The sequence below is a fragment of the Microcaecilia unicolor genome, chromosome 10 (genome assembly GCF_901765095.1).
Source record: "Microcaecilia unicolor chromosome 10, aMicUni1.1, whole genome shotgun sequence".
Lineage (NCBI taxonomy): Eukaryota > Metazoa > Chordata > Amphibia > Gymnophiona > Siphonopidae > Microcaecilia > Microcaecilia unicolor.
In genome coordinates this window covers 177,110,994-177,136,233 of record NC_044040.1, presented here as the reverse complement: position 1 = coordinate 177,136,233, position 25,240 = coordinate 177,110,994, and the positions used below count along the sequence as shown (strand labels likewise).

The 25,240-nt window shown below is 42.0% G+C and overlaps 1 protein-coding gene across 1 annotated transcript in view; it reads left to right on the top strand.

Moving 5' to 3' along the window:
• The window catches only part of LOC115478913 (phospholipid scramblase family member 5-like), a 51,386-nt gene that overhangs the window by 12,444 nt on the left and 13,702 nt on the right, over positions 1–25,240 (top strand). The window contains exons 5-6 of the mRNA XM_030216563.1: positions 7,055–7,275; positions 9,140–9,301. Coding sequence (XP_030072423.1) covers positions 7,055–7,275; positions 9,140–9,301 — 383 coding nt within the window. The remainder of the gene's footprint in view (positions 1–7,054; positions 7,276–9,139; positions 9,302–25,240) is intronic.

Genomic DNA, 25,240 nt, shown 5'->3' with positions numbered 1-25,240 from the left:
TCTCGCCCAGTCTTTCTGACCATCTTCACTTCTTGCCTCCTCCCTTCAAGCTCAATTACATCCCAATCTCCCTCCCTCCATTCTGGTTCACATTGTCGGTGCTGCTGCTGTCCCTATCTTTTTCCTTCAAGTGGGGGAGGGGGAAATTCTTGAGGCTGCAGGGGTTAACTGGCTCTTGGGTCTACAATATCTTGTCTTCCCATATGCATTCAGCTATGATGTCAGATGCTTTCTTTCTCGTGCATGCAGCAGCAGACTTCTGGCATCAGGTGCTTCCTAGTTTTCTCTTTTGGTCATGAAACACAACCCTGAAAAAGTTTGGACCTCTTTTTTCAGGTCTTTTAAAATGATCTGGGAAACTATAGCCTGATGAGCCTGACATAAGTGCTGGGAAAAATGATATAAATTATTATAAAGAACAAAATTATTGAACACATTGACAAACATGGTTTAATGGGACAGAGCCAACATGGATTCAGCCAATGGAAGTCTGGCATCACCAATTTGCTGTTTTTTTTGTCATGAGTAAACATGTGGATAAAAATTAGTTGGTTGATGTAGACATATCTAAATTTTGAAGAAAGCTTTGGATAAAGTTTCTCATTAAAGACTCCTGAAGAAATTAGAAAGCCATGAGATAGGAGGCAATGTTCTGTTGTGGATTGGGAACTGGTTAAAAGAAAGAAAACAGAGAGTTGGGTTATTAAGATTGAAGGAGGAATTTATAAGACTGGAATACTGGGCATCCAAAAGGTAGATGAAATTTAACGTAGACAAGTGCAAAGTGATGCACATTGGGAATAATAGTGCAAATTACAGCAAAATAATTCTAGGATCCACATTTTGAATCACCACAAAGAAAAAAGATCTAGTTGTCATCATGTAGAATAGAAATCTTCTGCTCAGTGTGCAGCAACAGCCAAAAAAAGCAAACATATGTTAGGCAGTATTAGAAAAAGAATAGAGAATAAAACAAGTATCATAATGCCTCTGTATCAGTCCATGGTGAGACCACACCTTCAGTATTGTGTGCAATTCTGGTCACCACATCACAAGAAAGATATGGCAGAATTAGAAAAAGTACAGAGAAGAGTGACCAAAATGATTAAGGGAATGGAACATATCTCATGAGGAAAGGCTAAAGAAGTGTGGAGGCATATTCTCAAAGCACTTAAAAAGTTCCACAGGTTACTAACCGCCTCATAATCGAAAGTTAAAGACGCCCATATTTCGACCCAAATCGGGAGATGGGCGTTTTTCTCGCAAAGGTGCCCAAATCGGTATAATCGAAAGCTGATTTTGGGCATTTCCAACTGCACTCCGTCGCGGAAACGAATAAAGTTGATGGGGGCGTGTCGGAGGCGTGGTGGAGGCGGGACTGGAGCATGGTTATCAGCTGAGGAGAGATGGGAGTCTTTAGCTGATAATCGAAAAAAAAAGGCATTTTGACCACGATTTTGGGTCACTTTTTTTGGACCTTTTTTTCTCATGAATAAGTCCCAAAAAAGTGCCCCAACTGCCCAGATGACCACTGGAGGGAATCGGGGATGACCTCTCCGGACTCCCCCAGTGGTCACTAACCCCCTCCCAACAAAAAAAAACCCACTTTAAAAACTTTTTTCCAGCCTGTATGCCAGCCTCAAATGCCGTACCCACCTCCATGACAGCAGAATGTGTTCGATCCTGTCACAGCCTTTCCCTGGGTCAGATGTGGCTCTCGGGTGCAGTATAGGGTCACATCAGCATTGCATTGTGGTGGGTGTAGGGTATTGGGCTCCGTGATTTCACTAGCTTGTATTACAGTCTCACGATATTGGTAGTTGTTAGGCTCTTCTCCCATGGTGCTTTTCCCCCTGCCTACTGGGTCAGAGTGTGCCCTGTTGTGTTTCCTGTTGTAGTCCATGCGGTAGTGGCCATTTTTGTAAGCCAGTTTTAGTTCCCTTTCCTGTGTTAGCCACGTTAGAGAACTTAGTTCTTCCCTTGAATGTGGCTGAAAGAGGGCATTGTACAGCATTCTGCCAGCTGTGACCTACTGCTAATCTCAGTACCAGGGAGACTCGTTGCCAGTGGGGCACAACCTCTGATCTGCAGTTAACTGTGAGTAAATGCGGTTATTCCAATAAAGGACGTTTTCGGAGAGATTAGTCTTCAGGTGTCAACTGGTGTGCCAATGTTATACAGCAGCAACAAGTCCTAGAGGCCTGCGTGTATGCAGGTACCTGGAGCACTTTTAGTGGGTACCACAGTGCACTTCAGCCAGGTGGCCCCAGGCCGATCCCCCCCCCCCCCCCCCACCTGTAACACTTGTGCTGGTAAATGGGAGGCCTCCAAAACCCACTGTACCCATATGTAGGTGCCCCCTTCACCCCTAAGAGCTATGGTAGTGTTGTACATTTGTGGGTAGTGGGTTTTGGGGGAGGGGGTTGGGAGCTCAGCACCCGTGGTAAGGGAGCTATGCATGTGGAAGCTTTTTCTGAAGTCCACCCACTGACCTAGAGTGCCCAGTTGGTGTCCTGGCATATCAAGGGGCGAGTGTACTACGAATCGTGGCCCCTTCCATGACCAAATGGCTCAGATTAGGACGTTTTTGAGCTGGGCATTTTTAGTTTCCACAACTGGAGCATTCGGCATACACTCTCATCCCCCCATAATCCCCAATAATACTCAGAAGCCATTTTTTCGACTAAATTTGGAATTTATTAAGGCCGAAGTCAGGCACTTAAAACTCTATTACACATAACGCAACTTAACATGTTACCGTAATACATAACTTCTTATAACTTGGCAAATTGAAGCCCTGGGGTACACAGCTTTACTTCATGATGCGCCCCAATCCGCTGCCGGTGGGGCCGTCTCAGCACACCCACCGCCGACCTGTGCTTTCTTATAGTACCCGATGACTATGGTGTATCCCGTTTAAGGATACGCCCCGGATAAGTTCTTGGCCTCCTGGCCGTCCAAGCCAGGAGACAAGCCATATACCCACAGAATTAACTGTAAACCTGCCCCACCTTCAGGCATAACATTGTACTTCGTATTGCACTTAACATTTGGGCAATTATTCACCAATAACATAACAGTGTTCTGCGCTCACTTGCTGTGTACCACCAGAGTCCCCGGATAATCACCGCCACGCCCCGCTCCAGCTGCGACAACCTCCTCTAGTGGGAGGGTGGGCCGGGTCAGCTCCTTTCACCAACCTCTCCTTCCAGCTGCTGACGAATCCCTACGTCAGCAACCCTACTTTATATCCCCCTACTTCCCCTCCCACCCTTCCTTACCTTAACCCTTTCCTTGCTCTCCAGCCTCAAAACCCTTTCCCTTCTACCTTAACCCTCGTTAGCCCTCAGCTCAGTTGTGATCAGCCTCTCCCTAACGGGCCGGCCTCTTTCTTTATCGCTAAAATAAACAAACGCCCAGCTCAAAAACGTCCATTTTTTCGAAAATATGGTTCGGCCCGCCCCTTCACGGACCCGTTCTCGGAGATAAACGCCCATGGAGATAGGCGTTTGCATCTGATTATGCCCCTCTATGGGGCTCACTTTCGAAGGAGAAAAACGTCTAAAAAGTGGTATAAAGCAGCATTTCAATGTTTTTCTCACATGTATTTTCTAAACCAATTTTTCTATGCTGTTCATCTGCAGTGTGTCCAAATCTCAAGGGGTTGTGTTGGGGGGGGGGGGGGTGTTAAGGGCAGGATTTGGGCGTTCCTAAGATTTAAATATTTTGCAGCCATAATGGAACAAAACTAAATTAAAACTAAGACGTTTTGAGCTGTTTTTATAACGAAGGTACAAAAAAGTGCCCTAAATGACCAGATGACCACTGGAGGGAAGTAGGGATGACCCCCCCCCCCAATAACCCCGCAGTGGTCACTGACCCCTTCTCACCCCCCCCCCCCCCCCCAAAACAAAAAACAAATGTGAATAAAAATGTCTTACCAGTTTCTATGACAGCTTCAGATGTCATAGACAGGTCTGTTAGAGCAGCATGCAGGTCCCTGGAGTAGTGTAGTGGTCTATACTAACACAGACTTTGGGAAAGCCACTGTTTCTCCCTGAGATTCATATGTAGCATGGAATCTTCTACATTTTTGGATTCTACCAGATACTTGTGATCTGGCTTGGCTATTATTGGAAACAGGATACTGGGTTAGATAGACTGTTGTTCTGATCCAGTATGGCAATTCTTATGTCTTCCGTTAGCTACCATGAGTAGCAGCCTGTTCTGTCTGGTGAGCAACTATAAAGGTTCTGCTTTAGTGACCTGATATAGCACCGCACAAAATCAGCATTTCAGTGACGTAAGACAGAAGGTCTGACGCTAAAGGCTGGTGCATGCCTCTTACACTGACAGAATTAGAGTACAGACACATTAAACTTCTTTCTGGGGCAAATACAACTGCAGCTAATGCTCATCTCCTGGTAAGGATGCACTTGGCTATCAATGTTTGTCTCTAAAATGCATAAACTAAAACAAATGCACTCCATCAGCACTAAAGTGTCCTTTTGAGAATAAAAAGCATTTTGTAAAAGTTAGCATATAAAGCTTTTTCTTACCAGGGGCATTTTCAGCACGTGAATACATATCACTTGTACACTTTTATTTATTTATTTTTTTATTTATGTTAATTTATATACCGTGTCTTATTGCAGCTGCAAAACAGAACGGTTTACATAGGTATAAAAACAATTAGTGCATACAAATAAACAAACATAGGAATTCCATTCATGACAGGAAAGCACAGCAACCAGAATAAACTACATAATAAAATCAGTACAAATTAAAAATCTAACAGTTAAGCTACCCCTTTTTCCTTTTCTTTTTGACCTTATCTCATTATGCTAAGTTCTGTTCTACGTAGCTTATAAAGAGAAAGGTTTTCAAAAGTTTTCGGTAATGGAGATAAGATTTCTCTAATCTGATCTCCTTTGGAAGGCTATTCCAAAGGGAGGGTGACAAATAGAAAAAAGCCGATCTCCGTGTAGATTCCCATCTAGCCTTAGCAAGAGGGGGAATAACTAACCTGTTATCTGTTAGGGATCTAAGAGTTCGCATAGCGGTGTAGGGAATTGTTAAATTCGACAAGTAGCTAGGATTTAATGTGTAAAAGGCTTTGTGGGTCAGAACAAGAGCCTTAAACTTTACTCTTGCTTCGACCGGGAGCCAGTGCAGACGATGCAATAAAGGTGTTACTCTATCATCCCTCCGGGCCCTGCAGATCATACGTGCTGCTGTATTTTGAATTCTTTGTAATCGCTTTAAGTTTGCTTGAGTAATCCCAGCATATACAATGTTACAGTAGTCTAAACGTGAAGTAATATATGCAGATGTCTACTTTCATGTCTACTGATCTATTCTTTCTTGTCAAGGTATTTCAATGAATAAGTTGTTCAGGCAATATTATGAAAACACACACACAAATCAGTAGTAAACCAAAAACATCTTCTTCCTACTTCCTTATTCAATTACAGAGGTCTGGCGTTACCAACTGTATCAGCTAAAAAGATGTCCTCTGATGAAACTAGCAGCAAAACTTACCTAACACTTCGTAGTTGGCTGTCTCCGATGACTAGAGAAGATCAATGACCACATCGCAATTGAAAGATTAGTTCTTGATGTTTGCACTCCAGTTTTAATTGTGCAGAGTGAAAACAAAGGGTTTTCAACTGATATACTCAACAATTTTGAGTGAAAAGTCATACAACTGGTTGAAGTATGGAAGTATGTTAAACTCTGTCGGTTATGTTCCTTGGCCAGAGTGTATCCATTGATTATCACTCTTTGAATTCAGTTGCTGAACCAATTTCTCACTCAGTTTACAATTTTTGTTTCACCTTCCACACTAACTTGCTTACTAGTCTTTTATGTGGAACGACATCATAGTCTTTCCTGAAATCCAGATAGGACACATAGATGTCAACATTTCAAAATACAATACAAAATGTGCCTCCCTGGACACAAATGTAGGAAATTGCTGAATATTGGGGGTGTTCTGCACCCACTAGCACCCATACAACTGACTCTGGTCACTTTATCAAAGAACTGAATAAGATTTGTTTGGCAGACTTTTCCTTTGATGAAACCATGTTGGTTATGGTCCTTTAACAACTAGATCCTAGATACTGAAGACTGCACCATTTCATCCTTCAGTAATGCTTCCTTTACTTTGCCTTCATATGGCATTAAGCTAAATGAGCAGTAGTTTTTTGCTTCTTCCTTGTTCCCACACTTGTAATGTGGCACCATTTCTGTTCTTCTCCATTCTCCACTATTATTTGACCAGTTACCTGAGTCTTCCCAATTCACAGCTGTCTATTTTATACCAGGCATTTGTAAAGCTTTTTAACTCCTCACTGTTTTAGTATTTCCAATTGCTAATATTGAACTCTTTTTACCACCCCCATCCTCAGGATCTCTGGCTCTCCGGATCTCCTTATGATTTTTGAATGTTCTGCTTACCTATTGGCCTTTATTACCATTCCTCAATAAAGCTAGTTTTAAGCCCTCCTCACTAGGGGGGGGGGTCTTTTACTAAGCCACGGTAGCATTTTTAGCTTGTAGTAGAAATCAGATGGTGGTAAACGCCGAGACTCCTATTATATTCCTATAAGCATCTCAGCATGTACTGTCAGTTGATTTCTACCACGAGCGAAAAACGCTTCCACGGCTTAGTAAAAGGACCCCTAGGTTTGCAAGTCTGTGAGCAAAGATACTCATGTCATTTCTTGAAAGGTGTATCCCATCTTTTCTTCGCAGACCTTCTTTGCTGATAATCATTCTATGATACTATAACATTGACTTTTATGCTAAAACTTATGATAATCAACATGTGCAAAAGGTACTAACACAGAAGTCAGATTACTTGTACTAGCAGTACTTTTAACCTTTTTAATGCTCATGCAAATGTGTGCACAATCTAATATACCAGCCTCAATTTTCCAACAGTTGCTACAGAATCTACTTAGTGGCTGCTGTGGTAAACTGGAGTATGCAAGTGAAAATGTCTGCTAAACAAAGTAAGAAACACTTACTTATGATTTTCTTTTGTTAGTCATACTTGGGACTGAAACCAGCAACAAATATGAGATAAAGAACAAGTTAGGACAAAGAGTTTATTTTGCCATGGAAGAAAATATATTTTTAGACCGTAACTTCTGTGGGCCAATCCGATCTTTCACCATGAGAATCACAGATAACAAAGGTCAGGAGGTGATCAATGTCATTCGGCCACTGAGATGTAACAGCTGCTTGTTCCCTTGTTACCTCCAAGAGGTGAGTGGTAGACTTTCCTATCTCTGTTTCTTCCATTATGCTAAGAAATCAATTTTCAAGAAGCCACCCAGTAGCAGGCCTGGATGAAGCATAGGAAAAATACAATTTTGAAGTCGGCAGTACAGGCTTCTTCCACTTGATTTAGGGTCATGAACTGGTTGCACAAAGAGCCAAAAATATAAAGTTATAAAGTTTAATATGCACATTTGTTTTATACTTTGGGCTCTTCTAGCATTATTGATTGATAGATATATGTATACATACACAGTAATACCTCAGTTTTCGTTGACTTCGGTTATCGTCGGTTTCGATTTTCATTGATTTTTCCACGAAAAATTTGTCTCGGATTTCGTCGGCATGCCCACGTGACCTCGCTGCTAATTTTGCAAAAACAAAGGGCGACCCACATGTTCTCCTTATTGTTTTTAGTATTAAACACTATATTCTCTACAAAATGTGTTTTTGGTATGTATTTTGAAGTGCCTCGGTTTTCATCGGTTTTGGATTTCGCCGATTGTTTTCGGATGGATTATCCACGAAAACCGAGGTATCACTGTACACATATTCTTATGTAACTTTTGTTACTCTCAACATTGCCTTTTATCTATGGCTGTTCTATTTTTATTCTCAAGTTCTTTCTTATTCTCACGTTCTTTCTTAGAAAGTTCTATTTTCATTTTGAATTATCATTTGAAATGTTATCACATTTAAAATATATATTTTTACATCTGTTGTCCTTATATAGTGTTTTATTCATGTGTATTTCTTTTCAGACTCCTGAGGCAGGCGCTCACATGCCAAAACACGGCCGCTGTGTCGAGTCATATTGGTGTGATTTTTACTAAACTTTACATGTGAGGCATCTGGGCGTCTCCCTTGTGTTTTTTGGATGAGCCTACCCACCCTACTCTTTGGTTTGGCAGACAGGATAGGCCATATGGTCTTTATCTGCAGTCATTTTCTATGTTTTTATATTTCTATGTATGCAAATATATTTCATGCATATTCATTGTTTGGGTTTATCCAGAAGACTGGAGAACCACAGGATTAAACCCCATGTCATAACCATTCATAGGGCAATTTTCAAAAAGTTTTCTATGAGTAACTGGGTGTTTATTGTAGATGAGCATATATGGGTAAACATTTCATTAAGGGACACAAAGCTGCGCCAAGAGTAAGAATGGGCCTCCTAAAGTAGAGGCAGGGACTTCATTCTGTTATTTCCACTACTCCACAATTTGCACCTGCATATACCACAGTTGCTCCAGGAAATCATTCCTATGGAACTGCTGCACCATCATATTTTTCTGTGGGACATTCCCCTTTGAAAATCTCTTTGCAAGCCCGATGGTATAAAGTACCCACAGGCCTTCAGGCTACCTATGAAGACTGAAAATGCTCCCTTTTATGACAATTAGTTTATGCCTAGGTTTACTAAGGTACGCTGTAGGCACATTAATATTTTTAATGCGCGTAAATGGTTTACACACGTTAAGTGCTAACACGGCCATAGAAATGTATAGGTGCGTTCAGGGCTTTTTTTGAGGGGGTACTTGGGGGTACTAAGTACCGGCACCTTTTCCACTGTCTGCTAAAATTGACCCATGGACCCCATGATAGACCTCAGGCTCTACTCTACACACCAATTCTATCTTGTCATAAATTCTGTGACTGGTTGCAGGGGGCCTAGCTATTATGGGGTGGATCCCTCAGTGATCACCCCACTCCTGAAGGGTAGCCTAGCATTTGAGTACCGGCAGCTTTTTTGCTAGAAAAAACACACTGGGTGCATTAGCGTTTAACGCACCTTAGGAAACATACCTAATGTGTTAACCCATACTATTGCTCCACTTTTTCTATACAGTTAGAAGTGCAAGCTCCTCCAGGTGCAGCTATTGGATTCATCGTCCAAAACTGGGACCCTCTTCTGCCAAAGTTCACAATTCAAAATGAAAGAAAAGAAGATGTATTAAAAATTATTGGACCATACACAACATGTGGCTGCTTTGGAGATGTCAATTTTGAGGTAACTTTGACGTTGCTTCATACAATACAAACCATTTCCACTTAACTTATAATTTTGGGTGTGCATGGAAGCTGTGTAAATACTGTCAGAGAATTCATTATAGAGTCAATTTAGCTCTGTATTAGCATCGCACTATTAGAAGCCTTGTAATGGCACATGAAATAAATGATTAGAACCATTAATTATCTATAATTATACTGTTCCATTTTGGGGGATATTCATCTTGAATAATCTAGCCCTGTCTTTTGCGGTGTTAAATGTTCCATTAGTCCCCATGCCATAAATTTGTTTAGATATACATCATAATATGTGAGATGACATACTATTGTAAAACATAGAAACTCCCATTTCTCTTATGCTAAAAAGACTTTTTTTAACCATTAAAGCTACACAGTCTTCAAATATATATATTTAGGTATTAAAAATTAGATTAAATAAACATAAGGATCTTTATTTATTTATTTATTACATTTGTACCCCACATTTTCCCACCTATTTGCAGGCTCAAAGTGGCTTACATAGCACCGTGGGGCAAATCGCTTATTATATTTACTTATAAGGATTTCTATACTGCCAATATAAACTAAGGGCCCTGTTTACTAAGGCGAGCTAATGTTTTTAGTGCGCGCTAAACTTAGCACACAATAATGCTAGAGACACCCATATTCCTATGGGTGTCTCTAGCATTAGCATGTGCTAATTTTTTGCGTGCGCTAAAAACGATAACATGCCTACAGCGTGGATTAGTAAACAGGACCGTAAGTTTTCTCATAGTAGTGAACACATAAGTGCTTTTTATAAAAAGCTGAGACACATACATGAATAGTTTTGGCCATTAAATAATTAAGGGGGCAGGATGATATGCATGACATACCTGAAGGTACCCGAGTGTCCAGTCTTTTCCTTCGAAAGGCGTCTCTGATAGCAAAAAGATGTATCTTATTGCAATGGATTCATAGCACTCCATCCTGTTTTACTTTGTGCAGAAATCAAATGTTTACTCTTCTGACTATGGAACACCTCTCCCTGGACAATCATGGTCAGAAAAGCCAAGAGATCATTCTTCAAGCTTTGGACTGCAATCTGGGTACTTTGGCAACCCGAGTTCATTCCTCTGTCTTGAACACAATACAGTTTTAATAGGTTGTGCATGCTGACCTTGTTTGTTTTAAATGGCACCCCTCTTGAACTCCCCTTGGGAGGATGTAGGAATATGAGATTTGGGGGGGAAAGTATGGGTGGGAGATGGGGAGTTAGCAGTTAGGTATAGTGGGGTTTTTTCAAAATTTTCAGAAACCTCAGTAGGTGACTCATTTCACATAAAGTATGACTCACCAAAATCGTCCGTCATCGGTTTCAATTAAATGTACTTTTAATGTCAACTTTAATATCAACTTAATTATTTAAATACTTTCTTCATATACTGAATCCAATCAATATATTTAATGAATTTATAAATAAAAGCTTCACTTAGCTTAGTAAAGGAACCCCTCATCGTCATGGGTTATTTTTTACTCCAAAGAGATCACTGCTTCAGAGCATGATCCTAAAATTCAGTAATAAATTAAATAGATATCAAAAAACACACTGCAAACATGTTGAAATTATCAGAGAATCACACAACACCTTCAAACCATGTGGCAAGCTGCTTCTTCGCAATTTAGTCTCATTTTAAGATAGTGTCCACTGCTTCAGGACGCTATTTAATTCATGACACATGATCTCAACAGCCAATCAGAAGCACTACATCATCAGTAATATCCAAGACATCCAGTCAGTTTCTAAATTGAGACCCCCAGGTGCCACCGTACATAACTCAAAAATCCATTGCTGTTCTTTGTGGTTAAGAAGACATGCTCTGTCACCACCCTCCCATCCCATCTTAATCAGATCTAGCACTCACCATCTCATATCTTCTATGATTCTGTACTAAGCACTATTCTATTAAGGGCTCATATCTTATATAGAATAGTGTTTACTGCAGATCCCACATCTAACTTTTGGAAGCTGGACTTATGCCTGCCTGCCTGCCTGGTGTAAATGCAGATGCCCAATTTAAGGGGCTCTTTTACAACGGCATGTTAGGCGCTATGCGTGTGCATCACACACCATAATGAGATTACTGCCAGGCTACCTCGCCACCTGGCGGTAATTTCAGATTTGGCTTGCACCCATGCCACCTGGTTTATTTATTTATTTATTTCCTCCCACGCGCATTGTTTCTGGCGGTAATCGGCATTTGGCACATGCTGACCAGTCACCGTGCATTTAGCACATGAGCCCTTACCTCTAGATCAGTGGGTGGTGTTAAGGGCTCAGGCCAGTTTTGGGCACACACTAGTTTCAGTGTTATCACAGGCCCTTTTCCCATCCCATTAAAAAAAAGCCATTTTTTTGCAGACACAGTAAAAATTGGCCTGGCGCACGCCCAATACATATGCCTACACTACCGCAGGCAACTTTTTACCACAGCATAGTAAAAGGACCCCAAAGTACAATAAAGTAGTATTCTATAATTCCGCACATAACTTTTCGGAATGCCCCCTTTTCAGATTTATGCTATGAGAGTTAGGCACTGAGCCTTATAGAATAGTGCACAGCCAGTTGCACATGTAAATCCTAATTGTTAGTGCCCAATTATTGCTAGTTAAGGGTTTGTTTGTTTGTTTGTTTGTTTGTTAATTAATTAAATTGCATGTGCAACTTAGGTGCATGCCCAAATTTTGGCATACAACTTTGGGCATTATATATAGAATCCAAGGGTAGGTAAATGTTGCTTCCATCCATGCTCTGCCTATGCCCCTCTCTTGTTTATACCCCCTTGCATTTATGCACTATACCCCAAATTCCATATATGGTCCCTTAACTTATGCGTGCTAATTTGTCTGCACATCCAAACTGCACACACAACTTAATTGATTAACAAGCCAATCAGTGATGATAATTGGTACTGTATGCCAGCCTCAGATGTCATACTCAGGTCCATGACAGCAGTATGCAAGTACCTGGAGCAGTTTTAGTGGGTGCAGTGCACTTCAGGCAGGCGGACCCAGGCCCATCCCCCCTACCTGTTATGTTTGTGGAGGAAACAGTGAGCTCTCCAAAACCCAGCAGAAACCCACTGTACCCACATCTAGGTGCCCCCCTCACCCATAAGGACTATGGTAATGGTGTACAGTTGTGGGGTAGTGGGTTTTGGGGGGGGTTGGGGGGCTCAGCACACAAGGTAAGGGAGCTATGTACCTGGGAGCAATTTATGAAGTCCACTGCAGTGCCCCCTAGGGTGCCCAGTTGGTGTCCCGACATGTCAGGGGGACCAGAGCACTACGAATGCTGGCTCCTCCCACAACCAAATGGCTTGCATTTGGTCATTTCTGAGATGGACATCCTTGGTTTACATTATCGCCAAAAATCAGAAACAACCAAGTCTAGGGATGACCATCTCTAAGGATGACCAAATTTCAGGATTTGGGCGTCCCTGACTGTATTATCAAAACAAAAGATGGACGTCCATCTTGATTCGAAAATACAGGTTTCCCCATCCCTGGATGAGGACGGTTTGCGAGGACGTCCAAATCAAAACGAGGACGTCCCTTTCGATTATGCCCCTGTACGAGTAACATTAGGTGTAGTTTATACAATCACGCTAACCGTGTGGGTTTTTGGCGCCAGTTTTTAAGGTGCCATTAATAGAATTTGGCCTTAAGCGAGTTGTGCGCTAAAATGATAGAATACTGCTTAATGCCCAACTACCACTTCCACGCTTCAGTGCTAGTGTTCTATAGTTTTAATGTGCAAATGACATTTACATTTAGGCATTAAAGTAATAGAATGAGGGGGCAGAGGCATAGCTAGGGGGATGGGCTGCAAGGGGAACAGCTGCTCCCCTAAACAGATTTTGAATTAAATGGTGTATAACTGCCTATGCAAATTGGACCTGCAGCCTTGCACCAGCATTTAATTTACAAAAGGTCTGCTCCCCCTGACTTCAAAACCTGGCTATGCTTCTGTGGGGTGGTGGTGGGGGGAGTAAATAGCCAGAATCAAACATATAAAAGGCGAGTGTCGTACTCACTCGCAAATGCGCAGTAGAGACTTCCCTCTCTGCCCCGCCCCTGCATCAATATGTGATGAGGGGGGCGGGACAGAGCGGGAAGTCTCTACTGCGCATGCCGCAGACGTACTCGCAACCGCTCCACCCTCCCCCTCCCCCCCGAGGTCACTGCTACCGCTCCCCCTACCCGGAGTCGCCGCCACCGCCGCCCCTCCACCGCCACCGCGTTACGTCACACGAGGGCAGGATACAGACAGAGAAGGAAGCCCGTCCCGATGGCAGCTTTGCTGATGTGCCTGCTGCGTCTTCGTGGTGCGATGTAAGTTCAATAACAGACAGTGCTCGGGCCGGGGGGGGGGGGTGGAGCAGCGGCGACCTCGGGGGGGCCTCGGAACCCCCCCCCCCATTCCAAAACACGGGCTCAACGGCTAGTTATTTTAATAAAAGAGGGAGTGGCTGGGGCATTCTAGGACTAAGTGAAAATTTATGTATTTCAGTGGCAGAATGTGAACTAAATCCAAAATCCCTTCCCTGCCTATAACCTCATTCCAATTATCCTTCACCCTTCCTCCCCCTAGAAAACTTTCTTTGGCTTTTTGTGCTTCCTAGCACTTTATTATGTTTAAATAGGTAATACCTGTGAAAGGCTACAGAGCAGGCAAAAATACCCTGAGAGAAACAGAGACAAGGAGAAGGAGGGAGGGCTTCTCTGCCATTTAACTTCCTACAGATAAAGTTTAAATCGTCAAATACACTATTCACCTTTAATAGAAGTTGGGCTGATGAGTATAATGTATAATTGAATATCAGAACAGCAATTTAGGCAACAGGCTAGAGGGCTATTAAGCCTCAGTCTAAAAGCATTGGTATAACCTTTTGTGAATTTTCTGTCTTTTTTAATAATGGTTTTCGTTAAACTGACACAAATGTCAGTAGCATAATCATACATAAGGACTCTATCAATCCAGGTTAACCTTTCTGTCCTGTCTCGCTAATTACCTGCTTTCAAATGCAGTTAAATGTTTGATTATCAAAGAGTAAAATCTAAGGGTCACACTTATAACTTTGTTACAAGTTGTACATTCTACAGAAAAAGGATTCGTTTCATTGTATCTTATTTCCTCCATTTTGAATCATGTTGGCAGATGAAACATTCAGTGTACTCATTTGTACATTGAAAGGGCACTGTAATTTCCCCAAGCTATAGCTGAATAGCTATTTACCTCTGTAAAAGTCCCTTTGAAGTTCCCCCTCTCGCCCCTCCTTGGTTCACATAAAAGTACACACATTCCACCGGATTCCATATACGGTGCCCAAGTTTGGGTGTGCTCCTGAGATGCATGTACAACTTAATTGGCTTATGAGCTGTTAACCTTCAATAATTGGATGCTAACGACTAATTATTGATGTGCATTGGAAACAATTAGAATTTGTGTGCACATCTGGCTGTGCGCTACTCTATAATGCTGGGTGCCTAAATCCCATAGCATGTAACCAAAAAGGGACATGACCATGGGAGGGCATAGGCAAGTCATGGTGTTCCAAAAACTTGGCTAGACTGTTACAGAATAATAGATATCCTGCACCTAACTTAGGCACTGGGATTTACAGCAGTTCAGTGGAGTACCAAGGGGGGGGGGGGGGGGTGGGGGCGGTTCACCCCGGGTGCACGCCGCTGGGGGGTGCCGCGGCGTGCGCCTGCTCTGAGTTCACTGACTTCGCACGTTCGCTGCAGCTCCCCCTGCCCTGGAACAGGTTACTTCCTGTTCCGGGTCAGAGGGAGCTCCAGCGAACGCGCGAAGTCAGGGAACTCTGAGCAGGCGCGCGCTGCGGCACCCCCCCCCCAGCGGCGTGCACCCGGGGGGGGTTCTGTGCTGCATCGGGGGGGGGTGCTGCAACCAGGGGGGGGTCTGCGCTGCATCGGGGGGGGGTGCTGCACCCGGGGGGGGGGGCGGGGTGCCACCCCGGGTGTCCGCCCCCCTAGGAACGCCACTGCAGCAGTTATTATACATTCAGGAGGTGTATGGAAGCTTATTTACCTAATCTTTAGTACTATAACATTTAAATTAATATAAAGTTACTAGTCACCGTGCATAAATACATTGTCATAATCTGGGAATATGGCCCAATTTTTTGTCTTGTTACTGGAGAAGTAGCCTAGTGGTTAGTGCAGTGGACTTTGATCCTGGAGAACTGAGTTCAATTCCCACTGCAGCTCCTTGTGACTCTGGGCAAAGTCACTTAACCCTCCATTGCCCCGGTACAAATAAGTACCTGAATATACTATGTAAACCGCTTTGAATGTAGGTGCAAAAACCACAAAAAGGCAGTATATCAAGTCCCATTTTTCTTTCCCTTTTGTAATCCACCTTGAGCCATACTTGGGTTAAGCAGAATACGGAATAGAAGTGATCATGTTAGATTAGATTAGCAAGTGTAAATCTGGTGCCCAGAGCTGGGCTCGGAGAATCTGCACTAACCCTCGGATTCTATATAGTGCAACTTCTTATACGGTCTGTGCCAGAGCCGGTGGTGGGAGGCGGGGCTGGTGGCTGTGAGGCGGGGATAGTGCTGGGCAGACTTATACGGTCTGTGCCCTGAAGAGGACAGGTACAAATCAAAGTAGGGTATACACAAAAAGTAGCACATATGATTTTATCTTGTTGGGCAGACTGGATGGACCGTCATCTACTATGTTACTATGTTAAGTTGTGCACTCATTTCCAGTCGTATTCTGGATTTGCGTATGCAACTTAATTGGTTAACAAGCCAATCAGTGCCAATAATTGCCACTTAAGTAATTATTGACACTAATTGGCATTAATTAGAATTTACATGCAGGACCGTCTAAGCGTATTCTATAATGTGATGTGCCTAAATTCAAAGTCGCATAGAGGGGCATAATCGACCAGAAACGCCTATCTCCATGGACGTTAATCTCCGAGAACGGGTCCGTGAAGGGGCGGAGTGAACCGTATTTTTTAAAAAAAATAGACGCCCATGCTTTATTCGCCAAGGTGTGAGCTGGGCGTTTTTGCTTTTCACCGATAATGGAAAATGAAATCGCCCAGCTCAAAAACGAATAAATCCAAGGCATTTGTTCGTGGGAGGGGCCAGGATTCATAGTGCACTGGTCCCCCTCACATGCCAGGACACCAACCGGGCACCCTAGGGGGCACTTTTACAAAAACAAAAAAAAAGGTAAAAGAGCTCCCAGGTGCATAGCACCCTTCCCTTGGGTGTTGAGCCCCCCAAATCCCCCTCAAAACCCACTGCCCACAAGTCTACACCAGTACTATAGCCCTAAGCGGTGAAGGGGGGCACCTACATGTGGGTACAGGGGGTTTGGGGGGGGTTGGACGACTAGTAGCATTAAGCAGCACAATTGTAACAGGTAGGGGGGGGATGGGCCTGGGTCCACCTGCCTGACGTCCACTGCACCCCCTAACAACTGTTCCAGGGACCTGCATACTGCTGCTTGGGAGGAGGGTATGACATTTGAGGGTGAAAGTAAAAAGTTGTGAAACATCATTTGTTGTGGTGGGAGGGGGTTAGTGACCACTGGGGGAGTCAGGGGAGGTCATCCCCGACTCCCTCTGGGGGTCATCTGGTCATTTAGGGCACTTTTTGGGGCCTTATTCGTCAAAAAACAGGGTCCAGGAAAAGTGCCCTAAATTCTAGCTACAAACGCATCCATTACCGGCGAAGGGCGCCCATCTCTGTTCGGGTGATAACCACGCCCCAGTTCCGCCTTCACCACGCCTCCGACACTCCCCCGTCAACTTTGTCCGCATCCGCGACGGAGTGCAGTTGAAAGCGTCCAAAGTTCGGCTTTCGATTATGCCGCTTTATTTGTTTTTGTGAGAAGAACGCCCATCTCCCGATTTAGGTCGGAACTTGGGCGTTATTCTCGTTCGATTATAAGCAGGATAGTTGACAAGGGGGCATGGCCATGGGCGTGGAATGGGAGGGTTGTGGGCATTTCTAAAATCTATGCACAACCGTCCATGACTAAATTTAGTTGAGTAGATGGGTGCTCGGCATAGTCTATAAACCGCATGGAAATTTAGGCTTATTCTATAAAGTCTGCCTAAACATAGCTGTTCTTTATAGAATACGCCTAGGCGTATTTTCTTTCGGCAATGATTTTTTTTAGGCATGATAGAATGGGCTCTGTTTACTAAGCTGCAGTGTAGGAAAGCGAACGTTTTAGCATGTGCTAAAAATTAGCACGAACTAATGACAGAGACACCCATTATATTTCTATAGCTGTCTCTAAAGCTAGCACGCAAGCTAAAAAGTTTGTGCGTCTACAGCGTGGCTTAGTAAACAGGGCTGAAAGAATGTAGTCATTTATAGAATAGCACTTAGCACTGATCTTTTCTGGTTCCAGTTATGAGCACCATTTATACAATCTTCCCCCCCACCCCCCCCCCCCCCCCCCCACACACACACACACACAGTGAGGTCAATTAAGGCGGCACCTAGATTTAGCTGCTAGGAAAGAACTACCAGAAGCCTACAGGAAAGTAGGCACATTTATTATAGAATACTTATGGCCAAAAATGTGTACGTGCTCATGCCTAGATTGCAAAACTCACACATAGATTATAAAATTTTTATCTACTTGCATAATAATGCACCCCACCCATGGTCTTCCCAAGCTCCATTCTTGCTAATGCCCACCCACAAAGGACATGCTACTGCATCTTGATGGATACTGAGAGAATACTGCTTAGCTGAAAACATCTTAGTTATGTGTGTATGTGTAGGAAATGGGCCACGGACTCCAGAAACAAGGGAAGCAAACTTGGTGCTTTAAGAATGTTTATTTATTGATCAAAAACTCGACACGGTACCATGTTTCAGCCTGAGGCCTGCTTCAGGAATCTTTTGATCATGAGTAATGATGCAGAAGATAGAAGATATATGCGTGCCCAATATATCTTCTGTCTTTTGCATCATTACTATAAAGGTCTTTCTTAAGACCTACCTTTTGTGTTACAAGATTGAAAAGGCACAATATTAGAGATTTTTAATCTACTCTCATTATCCAAAGACTCCTGAAGCAGGCCTCAGGCCAAAACATGGTACTGTGTCAAGTCATTGATAAATAAACTTTTTTAAAGCACCAAGTTTGCCTTCCTTGTTTCTGGAGTCTGTGGTCCATTTCCCACCGTTCTATTACCTCTACTATACCCAGTGGGATTTCTGAGTTCTACTAGAATACCAACACATACATGCATTTTTGCTGCCTAAACCTAGGCAGATTGTTACAGAATTACCCCCACTGTTCATAGATGGGGGTTGGGGCCGAGGAAGGTCAGCGAGAAACGGAACCCAATGGGCTTTCACCATGTTATGCTCATGTTCTTGAGCTAACATTGGTTGCTGGTTTGGTTTAGGTTATATTTTAAACTTTTAACATTAACACATAAACCATATTATAACCATCAACCCGTTTACTTAGATTCTTTAGTAATTCAATATATGCCTTCAAGAGCATTCCGATCACTGCAAGATCATAGGTTAGTTGAAAAAAAAAGCAGAAAGCACCCCCTGGTACACCAACAAAGAAAAACTGTTGGATTATTTGTAGTAAATAATTAGCAGATTTTAGTACACACAGCTTCAGCTTTAGAAATGTTAATTTCTTTCTTCATCTCTCTCTCATTCACCCCTGAATAATTCACTGCTGAGTCACTTTAAAGTTGAAGTAACAAAACATCTGTTTACTCACAGTTTGTAGTTAGATTATAATCAGACAGGCTTATATATACATATTACTATACATTTGTATTATCAGCTCCTTCCATGTGCTTAGATGGTAATGGATGCTCACACCACCATAGATCCTCTCAGGTTAGGAGAGATCATGAGCTCCATGTGCTCCATGTGCTGCATCTGCTGTGTCTAACCCCCAACAGGAAGTTGCATAGCTGTGTGACCTCTCTAAGTAATTCACATCAGAGGTCACAGAGTAATCACAGAGAAATAATAGGTGACAGGCAATGCATGCAAAATACAATTACATTCCAACAAACCCCTTCTCATGCATAACTGTCATGCAATTATTTATTCATACAAAGTCCAAGCTTTATACGCAGATTCACAAAATGTTCTCTGGGTAACGGTTTGGTCATGATGTCAGCTGTCATCTCACTGGTGTGACAATAGTGTAGACTGATGACCCCTTCTTTCGCCAACTCTCGCACGTTGTGGTATTTCGTTGCGATGTGCTTGGTGCGTGACTGAACCTTGTCATTCTGTGACAGTCGGATGCAGCTCTGATTATCTTCCATTATCTGGATTGGTCTCTTTTCAGCTATTCCAAAATCCAGCAAAAGTTTTTCAATCCACATCAGTTCTCTGCACGCTTCCGATACGGCCACATATTCAGCTTCTGTAGAAGACAAACTCACAATACTTTGTTTATGACTGGCCCATGAAATTTGTACATTTCCATACATAAACACATATCCACTTGTGGATTTATAATCAGAATGATCCCCTGCCCAATCTGAATCACAGTAACATATTAGTTTTGGATTACTATTGGCTGAAATCTTTAATTTACAATCAATGGTACCCTTTAAATACCTTACCATCCTTTTAACTGCAGTCCAATCTGATTTGGTAGGTGAGCTGACCCTTCTGCTCAAAATTCCTACTGCATTTGCTATATCAGCCCTGTATGTGGTAGCTAGATATAAAAGCTTACCTATGGCTGATCTATATTGGATGTTATCTGGTAAAGGTTCTCTTACTGTTTCATCCTTCAGAAAATCAGTGATCATGGGAGTGCTTACAACTTGGGCATCTTGCATACCTAAACTTTCAATAAGCTCATTTATTTTCTGCTTCTGGCTTAGAAGATAAGAACCATCATTTTGTTTCTCAATTTCTATACCAAGATAGTATGACACATTACCAAGTTCTTTTATCTCAACATTCTGGTTTAAACACTTTACAATGTCCTTGTACTCTTGCTCACTTTTGCTTGCAATGAGCAGATCATCAACAAAAGCTAAAATGTATGCATATTGTCCATTTGTGCACCTAGTGTACAAGCATTTATCTGCTTCACCTTGCTTAAATCCTAAATTTGTCAATATTTCATGCAATTTATCATTCCAACATTTTGCACTTTGCTTTAATCCATAAAGACCTTTGTTTAATTTACACACTAGCTGTCTTTGTTTTGTATTTATGAAACCTGTTGGCTGTTCCATGTACAAGTCTTCAGTTATTTCTCCATGAAGAAACGCTGTTTTCACATCAATGTGGTTGACTTGCATGCCTTTTGAGACTGCAATGCTCAGAAGTGTTCTGATTGTCGTGTGTTTCACTACAGGTGCAAACACTTCATCAAAATCTTCTCCATATTTTTGAAGATATCCCTTTGCGACTAATCTGGCTTTATACCTTTCCACTTTTCCTTGTGCATTCCTTTTTAACTTGAATACCCATTTGCATCCTATAGCTTTCTTGCCAGGAGGTAATTTTGTAAGAATCCAAGTATTATTTTTATCCAATGCATCAATTTCTTCTTGTGCAGCTTTTCGCCATTCAGCAGCTTCTTCTGCTGGCATTTTCTCAATCTCATCCCATGTTAAGGGCTCTTGAGCTTCTGCTGACTTTGTTAGGTAAGACAGTCTTGGGGGTGGAACACCTTTGTTTTCCCTGGATGAGCGTCTGACAACAGGTTGGTCTGACCTTTCCGCATCCTCTAAATCTGAGAGTTCTTCTCCAATTGATTCCCCTTCTCCAACTGTACTGTCTTCTTCAATGATCCTTTCTGTGTCTGCTTCCTCTGCCTGTTCCTCGTTAGATACAGATGAGTTGCTTTCAGACATCTGCCTTGGTATGGCATTTATATACACTGGCATGTCTATTATGGTTCTAGTTTCATATTCTGGATGATAAGGCTCATCTGGGATAATCCAGCCTTTATCAACCCTTTTGTTTTCATCAAAATATGTAACATGTCTTATGCCAACAATGCCAGTTTTCAGATTCAAAATTCTATATCCTTTGTGTCCTGGAGCATAGCCAACTAAAATGCCCCTTTCTGTTGTGGAATCCAGCTTATGCCTTCTTTGCTTTGGTACATGAGCATATGCTGTACTTCCAAATGTTCTTATGTGTGACAGGTTTGGCTTCCTACCATGCCATGTCTCATGTGGTGTGCGCTCAGCGCCTTTAGTTGGCATTCTGTTTTGTAGGTACACTGCTGTGAGAATGGCTTCCCCCCATAGTCTTTTAGGGAGATTGCTATCTGACAGCATACATCTGGTCATTTCCACAAGTGACCTAAATTTTCTCTCTGCAACAGAATTTTGCTCTGGTGTATAAGCTACTGTTGTGATATGCTGAATGCCTTCTTGTTCTAGAAATGTGCGCATGCTTTGTGAAGTGAACTCACCACCATTGTCGGTCTGAAGAACCTTTGGTTTTCTTTCAAATTTATTGCTCACCATGGCTACGTATTTCTTCAGCATGTCTGTGACTTGACTTTTCTCTTTCAGCAAATAGGCCACACAGTATCTAGAGAAATCATCCAAGAATATTAGCACAAATCTGTTATTTCCCAATGATGGGATATTAAACGGTCCACATAAGTCACTGTGTATTAAGTCCAGCACTTTATTACTCCTATTTCCTGTGTATGCAGGAAATGAGGGTCTCACACCTTTTTGAGTAACACAGTCTATGCATTTCTCCATTTTACCAGCATCTGCACTTATCTGAATGTCAGTGGCCAGTTGCTTACTGTAAAGATCCTGGATCACCTTAGAATCACGATGTCCCAGGCGGCGGTGCCAGATTTCCAGACTACATTTACCATCATTCTTCCTTACTTGCGCCATATGTGAGGCTTCACCTGAAATGTTCAGCTTATAAACATCATTATGCATAAAAGCTTCAGCATACACTTCATCATTTTTAGAGATTGTGCACTTACTGTTTTCAAAATGAATCACAAATCCCTTCTTATCTAATGTAGATACACTAAGCATATTACAAACTGCTTGGGGAATATACAAGACATCACTTACAGGAATTTCTTTAACTTCATTAGACACTTTGCATTTTAAGAATCCAATACCTTTTGCTTGGATCTTAGCAGTCCCTGCGTTTGCAGTTTTAAGAATTCCTTCTTCTGGACACATTTCCTGAAAGAAATCCTTACAATTGGTTAAATGGCATGTGCTCCCTGAATCCAAAATCCAAGTACTTTCATTTGAATTATTATTTACCATAGTCAAAGATTTTTCTGCCATTAGAAAGCCCTTGTGTTTATCTTTGTCCTTCATACATTTCCTGGTTTGAAAATTCTTTAGTTCCATTGGCTTAGGTGAGCTAGAGGGAGTGTTTTGTGTTTCCTTACACCATTTAGATACATGTCCCTCCTTTCCACATGAGAAGCAAATCAGCTTGCCCTTGGGTGGAGTTTTCCCATAGCTCCGCCTTCCTCTGTTCTTTGCCAAGAAATTTGTTTCATTTCTCTCTGACTGACTTTGAGAACACATCTCCTCAGAATCATTTATTATGCATTCCTGCCTTAGTTTTGATGTTGTCTGTTCAAAAGATTGCCCTTCAATGGCTTCATTTACAGACCTAAAAACATCAAACTTCTTTGATAGTGAGGTAAAAAGAAATGCTCTTTTCAATGCATCACACATGGGAATTCCAGAAAGTTCTAGCTTTTGAAATGAAGACATAAGATGCATAATGTGATCATTACATTTACTTTTATCCCTTAATTTGGTTTCATTCAACTCTGCCAGCCAAATTGGTTGCTGCTTTGCATATGTAGTTGCATACATAGTTCTCAGTTTATATAAAATGTCCTTTGGTGTATCTTTTCCCTCCACTAATATGGCTTGTTTCTCTGAGAGAGCTTCCAAAAGCATGCACTTCACATAATAGTTTGCATTGTCCCATTCAGCCATATTTTCAGCTGTTCTGTCTTGGTCTAAGCATATATTTAATCTTTTTGCTCGAAGGAGACATATGAATCTTAGTTCCCACTGCCGATAATTAAACTCAGTTAATTTAGGCACCTTGAGAGAATAGAAAAATGGTGAATTTCTTCCCTCAGCCATTTTCTTAGCCTTCTGTCTGCTGTGTGGGGGGAGAGAGAGACAGACTGAATCTTTCCTTTAAAACTTAAGAGAAAAATGTGGCCTTTTTTTCTGCCTGGTAATATTTCTCTTCTTTTTCAATTCCTGGCCCTGGGCCCATAACCCTTTTGTTGGATTATTTGTAGTAAATAATTAGCAGATTTTAGTACACACAGCTTCAGCTTTAGAAATGTTAATTTCTTTCTTCATCTCTCTCTCATTCACCCCTGAATAATTCACTGCTGAGTCACTTTAAAGTTGAAGTAACAAAACATCTGTTTACTCACAGTTTGTAGTTAGATTATAATCAGACAGGCTTATATATACATATTACTATACATTTGTATTATCAGCTCCTTCCATGTGCTTAGATGGTAATGGATGCTCACACCACCATAGATCCTCTCAGGTTAGGAGAGATCATGAGCTCCATGTGCTCCATGTGCTGCATCTGCTGTGTCTAACCCCCAACAGGAAGTTGCATAGCTGTGTGACCTCTCTAAGTAATTCACATCAGAGGTCACAGAGTAATCACAGAGAAATAATAGGTGACAGGCAATGCATGCAAAATACAATTACATTCCAACAAAAACAACAAAAAGGGGATAGACCAATGAACACTGGTCTACCCCCTTCATAGGTTAGCTGTACTATGTCTGTCATGGAGTAAATGGACATCAACCCACTCCAGGGCTTTTTATTAGTTGGCACTTAATGGAAGGATACAGTACTGGATCTGCACAATACAGTTTCATAGTAGATATATGATAATGTTTTGTATGACTGTGTCTTGAAAGATTGCTGGATCTTTTCTATCTGAAAATGGAGTTCCTTTTGTGATGTATTATTTTTAACTGTAAACCGCTATGTGCTGTGAAAGTTTAATGGTATATCAAGTTTTAATAAAACATAAAACATACTGAGAGTGCAAATATATGAGTCCAAATTCAGCCCTGTTCTACAGACAGCCCAATTTTCAAAGGGGAACCATACATGGGATTTTCCTTTGCAAATGGGTTTGCAGACCCTGTTCTGCTTCACAAACAGCAAATAAAAAAATGTTTCTTTAATTTCCAAACCATTCATTTTCATAGCACTAGATAACACTGAAACAAAATGAAAGAAAGGAGTTGATCTGGCCAAGTAGAAAGGAGTAACTGAACGTGAAAGGCTTGTTGAGATCTCGAAGTGGTTTTTACTGGCTTGGTACTGCATATCAACCCCCCCAGGATCCCTGAACCAGCTATTTGTTTCTGAAATTCTTTCTGAACTCACCAAGACAAACATGCAAATTCCAAGTACAGAGCTGTAAATCTAAGGTTGCACTCAGCAGCCTGTGAGGCCATGGTACATGCTTTGAAGATTTAGCTTAAGAACACATCAAATATTCTCTTTTCAGTGAATGCTGTGATGAACTCACTGGGACAGCAATATTTCATTGAGCTCCTAGCTCAGAGCTAACAGGCAGTATGGCTAACCACAAGCAGAAGAGTCCTCCCATGCCTTGCTTTTTGTTTTTCTTTGGCAAAACTTTACAGAGGCCTTGTAGAAGCATCCATTTTGCATGGAACAGTGAACTCCTGCGTGTCCAGAGCGCTCTGGATGTTGCTGCTAATTACATGAATTATTTGGCAAAGTATTGCATTACGTCTTGATAAAAAGAACTGTGGGAAGCCATACGCTTGCCATGCTAACAAACCTGAGACAACATGGGGTCAATTTTGAAACCCTGCAGGCAGTTTGCAGGTCTATCATGGA